General features: G+C 36.3%; 1 protein-coding gene across 3 annotated transcripts in view; it reads right to left on the bottom strand.

Annotated features, from left to right (window-relative positions):
• Positions 1 to 25: 25 nt before the first annotated feature.
• Positions 26 to 7,500, bottom strand: part of LOC113815860 (tetratricopeptide repeat protein 14) — a 37,960-nt gene continuing 30,485 nt past the window's right edge. Inside the window, exons 13-17 of one of the 3 annotated variants that reach the window (XM_070125364.1) lie at positions 4,287 to 4,374; positions 4,054 to 4,133; positions 3,268 to 3,565; positions 2,394 to 2,489; positions 26 to 2,004 (exon numbers count right to left, since the gene is read on the bottom strand). In XM_070125364.1, the coding sequence (XP_069981465.1) occupies positions 351 to 2,004; positions 2,394 to 2,489; positions 3,268 to 3,565; positions 4,054 to 4,133; positions 4,287 to 4,374 (2,216 nt within the window). In that variant the 3' untranslated portion in view covers positions 26 to 350. Of the gene's footprint in view, positions 2,005 to 2,393; positions 2,490 to 3,267; positions 3,569 to 4,053; positions 4,134 to 4,286; positions 4,375 to 7,500 lie in introns of all 3 variants that reach the window. The other 2 variants (XM_070125363.1, XM_070125365.1) reach the window with 2 other exon arrangements.

The raw sequence follows: 7,500 nt of genomic DNA on the forward strand, positions 1-7,500 counted from the left end.
TCAGTTGTCAAACTGACAAATTGTCCTTTTTAGCTTTATTTGTTTTATATCATTATGATATGTAATAAAACACAAATTCAGAATACAAATAACAATCATTCATAGAAATTAGTACTCTCATAAGCTCCATCTTCCATATTACAGAAAGGAAAAATACATGTTAATCATAAACATTAACAATATAATAATGTACACATTTATTTGACAACCTGTTTTCAAGGAAATATTCAACATATCAATAATTAATCAAGTTATCAGAATATATCTGAAATCCTTATTGATAACACTGTCACAAATGACTAAAATACAACTGAAATTCTTATTCAGTTATTCCCTGTGCTTACAAAATCCTAGTCAACAGATGGTTTGAGAAATTCTTTATTTCTTTCTTTCATAGCTTCTAACTTTTTCTGCTTAGCTGTTTCTACAAAACTTTCCATCTCCTTAAGTGTGTTCCCAATTTTAGGATCATCAGTTCTTCCATTCTCCTCATCCCATTTGCCAAACCTTGCAGACCTATCTGGACTTTTGCTCTCGTTTTTTCTCTCTGGAGATCTTTGCACCGAACTGGGACTTTTGTTAGATTTAGAAGGCAATGAAGATTCCCATCTATCTGGAGAGACAGCCTCCTGCCTACTTGGTGACCTTGACCAAGATGAATACCATCTTGTCTTCTGAGATTCCCACCTACTTGGGGTCTTTGGCCTTGAAGAACCCCACCTACTTGGGGTCTTTGGCCTTGAAGAGTCCCATTTGTTTGGGGTTTTTGGCCTTGAAGAGTCCCATTTGCTTGGGGTCTTTGGCCTTGAGGAATCCCATCTGCTTGGGGTCTTTGGTCTTGAAGAGTCCCATCTGCTTGGGGTCTTTGGCCTTGAGGAATCCCATCTACTTGGGGTCTTTGGCCTTGAGGAATCCCATCTACTTGGAGTCTTTGGCCTTGAGGAATCCCATCTACTTGGGGTCTTTGGCCTTGAGGAATCCCATCTACTTGGGGTCTTTGGCCTTGAAGATTCCCATCTACTTGGGGTCTTTGGCCTTGAAGATTCCCACCTGCTTGGGGTCTTTGGCCTTGAAGTATCCCATCTACTTGGGGTCTTCGGCCTTGAAGAGTCCCACCTGCTTGGGGTCTTTGGCCTTGAAGTATCCCATCTACTTGGGGTTTTCGGCCTTGAAGAGTCCCACCTGCTTGGGGTCTTTGGCCTTGAAGAATCCCATCTACTTGGAGTTTTCGGTCTAGCATTATCCCATTTACCGGATGTCCTCGAGTGAGATGAATCCCATCTATTTGGGGTCTTGGTACGTGAGAACTTTGAATATGGTGGTGAACCTGAAGAGTTAGTATTCCACCTTCTGGGTCTGGATTTATTAAATGTATTTTCAACTACTTCATAATCAATTTCAGCACCTAACCTAGATTTAGCTGCCTCTATCTTTTTTTCAAAGTCATGGGGCATTAAATGGCCAAAACCAGAAGAATTCTGGTTATTAAATTTCCCTCGATCTAGTGACTGATTTTCCCTTGTGGACTTCACTTTGTATTTTCTATGGCAGTCAACATGTTCATAATGGTAAGGTGGTGATTTGGATTTTGTACGAGTCCTTCCTCTGCTGCGCCTTTCGGGTGATTTCTTGCTGCTCCTTGTACTCGACTGTGATCTACTTCTTGACCTTGAAAAAGACTTGTGTGATCTTGCCTTGGAGTAAGATGTTCTTCCCTTTGGAGACCTTGATCTTTCCTTACTATCAGCAGGCATTATTTCACTCATTTCTAAATTACACTTTGAAGTTTTCAAGGAAAGCTGCAGCTTTTCAAACTTACCACATTTTCTTGCCATGTCAATGACATGAGAAGCATTTTCATCAAGATCCTCATCACTTTCTCTAAAAGCTGGATGCACCTTCTTGAATGAGGATGTTGACACAGAAATCTGATGTGGTTTTAAAGACATGCAGATACCTTGTTTGTAATTCTTCATTTCATTTTCATTCTGAATTTCAGAGTCTCTGTAATGAGAGAAGATAGCTTTCTAACCTTTTTACATTTTTTGAAAATTGTATGTCAACAAAATAGTCATTTGACTTTATCTCCAACTATATATCAAATACAAACCTGGAAAATGTACCTAAATTTTACCAAAGTAGAATGAAGAACAGAAAATGCATTTAATCACAAAGATAGATTTGTGTTAATATATTTCTTTACATACCCAGAAAAATATATTACAAATTTCCATACTATAATTCTAAACCTCTAAACAAATACTAATATTTCTGTTTTACATCGTTATATATCGTTATATACACCAGTTCTTTCCATCTAGTAATGTATTTGGATTCTATTCAAAGATACTGGTAACCCACACTCTGGGCCTTGAGACAAAAGGCTAACTTACTTTGAAGAATCTTCCCTTTGACTGGCCTCTACTTTTTTAAAGTAAGCAGACAGCTTCTCTTCCAAACTGTCCAGTCCAGGAATTGCCTCTTCTTCCCTGAAAAACAGGATGGATCATCTCCAGGAATGCAGTGTCTCTGATACCATTCTTTATTCCACTGGCAATAACCACCAAAACTGTTCCTACCTGGAATGCTTTACAGAAGATTCTGAAACATATTTTCCCCCATACTAATTGAATTTCTGTACATGATTATTCAAGATAACTTATAACTAAAATGAAAAAGATCATCATAAAATAATATTTATTTTGATTTACACAACAAATGTAAACAATCTGTCCAAAATCCATCTTTTGTTCTTTTGTAAACAAAATTTGTTTTGATTTTTCAATAAATTTCAGCATAACTTAATGTTTATGCTTCATATCTCATTACAGGTCATATAGTTTATGATCCACTAAAGTTTTAAAAATTCAATGAAGAATTAATATAAACTGATATCCAAAGAAAAAATGATGTTGTACTCTCTAAAGAGCACTAAATGATAGTTGATGATTTACACAATACAGTTTCTGTGTATCCACATCTGATTGTAATAATTTAGATTTCAATGTTTCTATTTAATATTGATATACTTTAAGTATATGAAACAACGATGGTGTTTTTATGTTTAGTTTTAAGTTCCATTCCTGAAAATTCTTTGGACATTTTCTTGTTGCTCCAAGATTGGCTGAAGAATTATATCCACTTTCAAGCACTGAAATGAGGCAACCTATTAAAAGAGTCACACTTTGTTATTTCAAACTATTTAAATATTTACACTCATCTCAAGAAAAAAGGTTAAAAAGTTCCCTAAGAAATCTAAACACTTACACTTTTGAAACATCTGATGTTTTCACACTTGAGCTCTCTGATTTTTTATGTTCCCTTTTTGATGGCTTTTCCACTTTGCTTGACTTTTTTTCCTTCTTCTTCTTCTGACTCTTTTTATGCTTATGTTTCTTGCTGCTGCTTTTACTTTTGCTGTTACTTTTGCTACTGTGACTGCTGTAGCTATGGCTGCTACTTGTGTCACTACTACTGGTAGTGCTGCTACTACTCCTGCTTCTGCTGCTACTACTGCTTCCACTGTAGCTACTGTTGGATTTATTGCTCTTCTTCTTCTTGCGTGCTTCTTGAAAGCAGTTAAGGAAAATATTCACAATTCAATGGTCTCATTAATATGTTACACTCTTTTAAATGTACACAAAAAATAATAAAAACAAATAATCCTAAGCAATTTTGTACTATACACTGTTGCATATTTAGTATAAAAAAGGATGAAGGAAAGAAAATCTATTAAATTCAGCAATAATTGCAGTTTACTTTTCAGACATTACCTATATTCAGGTATATGTTTGCTGGAATAATGAAATGGAATGAACTTTGTAAACCCTTACACATAATTATAATATGCAAATCTCTACAAATCTCTAAATGTCTAACATAATCTTTTGTCCTATTAAATTTCATAAATCAATATAAATAGAGAAATACCAAGCAAATTTATGCATGCATCAGGAAACTTTTGCACTGGTTGTAACTTGGTAACTGTAAATGCTTGCTACGCATTTCTTAACCCTACTATTAACCTACTATGAAAAAGCAAAAGTTTATTACCTCTACTGTGCTTCTGCCGGCTTCTGGATTCACTTTCTTTTCTATATCTCTTTTTACTTCGCTCCTTCTTTTCAATAGGCCTGAGCAGTCCACATTGAAGTTAAAAGAGATTTATATGAAAACTTTATTATCAAAATAAGTGTATTAACAAATGTATTTACCTAATACTCAGAACATTATATGGCTTTTGCAATTCACAAAATTTGTACGATACTTCTACCCTTTTACATTACCTGGATCCCTCAATATCCTTCAGGAACTTTTCTACACGAGCCTTATATTCCTCATCTTCGCGATTTGAACATGGAACACCTGAACTACCTGGAATGATTTAAATCTGAATCAAAATTTTCCTTTCCTGCAATATGAATAAAAATAAGAAATACATAAAGAAAAGATAAATACAATATTTTAAATCTAAATTCATATCTTGCATTATGAAATAAATTATTTTTATTCATATCCTTCCTTAGCATCTTCCAAAATAAAATTTATGAATTTATCTTTTGTACACATCCTTGCTGCAGAATAAGGAGATATTCTGTTCTAACAACAATTAACTTTTAACCCACAGTTCATTTTCAAACCCAAAAAAATGTTTTCCGGGCGGCATCAAAATCAGCACACGGCCAAGTCCAGGAACCTGCCCGCAAGCCACCCACCACAGGAGATAAAATCAGAGCACAAGATTTGATCTAGCGTTGCCAGTAATGTTTATTTTTCTGGGTATCTCATATGTGTGACACCTGTCGTACGTGGGTTAACCTTGAAAGTCTAATTTCCCTTGATTGTGGCTCACATCTTATATTGAGACAGGCCCGTTCACCATGATCATGCATGAGCTGTCAAATACTGGTGTGTTATTTTCCCTTGTCTATTATGAATGTGAACTTGCAAATTGGGTTCTGTCTGGGATGATGCATTCAACCACACTCATCTCACCACTCCTTTCCTCTAATGTTGCCCTCAAGTTTTCTTGTCTTTTTATTATTGTCACTGAGACATAATAGCTGTGAGCCATTAAGGGGAAGAGTCATCGGTACGATCACGAAATTCGTTATCCGATCCTGCTTACTTTAGTTTTTTGGCTAGGTCAATAATTTTTTTACAAAAAGTACATGGGTATGTGATGCTTATATACAAGAAATTTGATTAAAAAAGCTGCGTAAATGATAGAATTCAAACATTATGTGATGGTTTCCTTATAGTGAATAGTACTGCAGTTTCCTTCTGACCAGAGTTAGTCAACAAATAGGAGTACCAAATGTAGCATTTATGTAAATCTATCTGAAAAGACAATGTTTCAGTTACCTTGCAAAAAAGTGCCTTTTTTTTCCTCCTAAAATCGCCATTATTTTTTTCAGTAAAAAATGTATTTGGTGGAAATAATGCATGACTTTGTTACAGTTAGTAGATATGAACTGGACGATCATTTTGCAACAAGAATTATTAAAATCGCGTAATTACTTACAAAGTTAACCTTACTATCATACGTGAAAATATGATTTTGAAAATATGGCAGTTTTTGTCATTCATTGTCATTACATCATAAAGGTCATACCAATGATTACCAAATGTGAATATCTACTTAGACAATTCCTTGGCCTTTAATATGAGTCCTGTGGTAGAGGGTCAGGCCTTGTTCAGGCAATTTTAGGTCATCTGTATGTCAAGGTTAGGTTAGGTTAGGTGGGAGTGTTCTCTGAAAAGTATACTTTCAGATGTCAAGGCTCCTGGTCCCTCTGTCATTTACATATCATAGTACATAGTAAATCGTATATTATGCATTTCTGATATATAAATAACATATTGTTAGGTTTTCAACAGGTTGAAAACAAAACATCTGTACTCCCGAAAACTTTATCAATCGCACAAATCTCCTGTCCTTGCTGCTGCTGCCTGTCTGCTGAACGCAGCTAAAACTATCGTACAGCAGTATCATACCAAAGAAATTCACAAAAACAGCTGAAAAAACACTGAAAATACAAGAAAAACAAAGCATGAAGCAAAAAGGGGTGTGGCACCACGAGGGCATTTAAATACCCACGACCTTTAAACCGCGGAAAGGAGCTCGTTAACTATCTGGCAACTGGCGCCCTGGGTGCGTCACATGGTCATGTATCCACACACAAAGTTTGAAAAAATCGTAATTTGTGAACCGTACTGACAACTCTTCCCCTTAACCTACTGGGACTGGGTGTAGTGATGACAATGGGCTGACATGAAAAAATTTGGCTGAGAGCAAGAGTGATGGGAATCATAGTCATGCAATACTTTTGCCAAGTGGTAACAGGAAAGGCTCATCATGAGTGTACAAAGCTCTTGGAAGAAAATTAGACTCAATGGGAAGTTAAGGAATGGGCTCTTGCATTATTTCCACTGGTAAACAAGGATGGAATATACAGTTTGTGAGCCATAACTGGAAGAGCAAGGAAGACACAATTCCCATGCTCAAAATCCTATTCCTGCCCATCAAGATCAGTAATGCAGGAAAAAAAGAGAAAAAAATAAATAAAAATATAAAAGAAAATCAATAAAAAACACAAAAGATTGTTACTTATTACTATTGCACTAGGTTGAAAATAACCTAGGGAGATAATAGAGTCTTCTCAACAATACCAGTCAATCACCAACTTGATACAGCTTAACCCATAAATGACAAGTGTCCCACATATGAGACATCCGAAAAAATAAACATTGCTGGCTGTCCTGCCAGTGTGACGCTGTATCGGAGCTCACGCTCCGATGCAGCAGCGGGCCGTGGCCGAAACGCAGTTAGAGTCTGGGCCAGCCCCTCGCACCCATTTTGTAGCCACCCGGAATCTTTTATTTCTGGCTTCAAAATATACCCACTTTAATGGGTTAACAAATGAGAAATATAGACCTCGGGAAATGACATGACAACCACAAAGGCTTGTGTATAATTGATTTAGCAATTTCCATGCTGTGCACCATATTCCTAACTGCTGTGACTGGCGGTCCAGGTTGCATTATGAAATATTGAAAATTATGAAGAAATGAGTATGTTCCACACTTTTTTTTCTTGCACTGAGTTATTTACTACACAGAAAGATGATATGGAGTCTGTACAACGAAAATAAGCTAGTACCATCTTGATAAAGCAAATCAAAAGACAAATATAGACATTGGAAAATGGCAAAAACCTTTAAAAAGTTTACACAAAATAACTTTGTATGAGGGAGGCACAAAGTCTTGTCACCATTTCTGGGTGTTCACACACACCTAGCCTACGCACTGCATACCCAGGATGTTGGATATTTATGTAACCCACTGCATGTATTTTCGGCATTGTGATTTCCGTGATGCAACAAGATCCAACGGATTAATACCATTATGAGTGTCTGTGAGGGCCAGGCCAACAAGCCACAAATCTGAAAGAGTGGCCACTCAAGTAAGCCTAATTCACCTAGGATTTTGGCTGATGCG

The sequence above is a fragment of the Penaeus vannamei genome, chromosome 9 (genome assembly GCF_042767895.1).
Source record: "Penaeus vannamei isolate JL-2024 chromosome 9, ASM4276789v1, whole genome shotgun sequence".
NCBI lineage: Eukaryota > Metazoa > Arthropoda > Malacostraca > Decapoda > Penaeidae > Penaeus > Penaeus vannamei.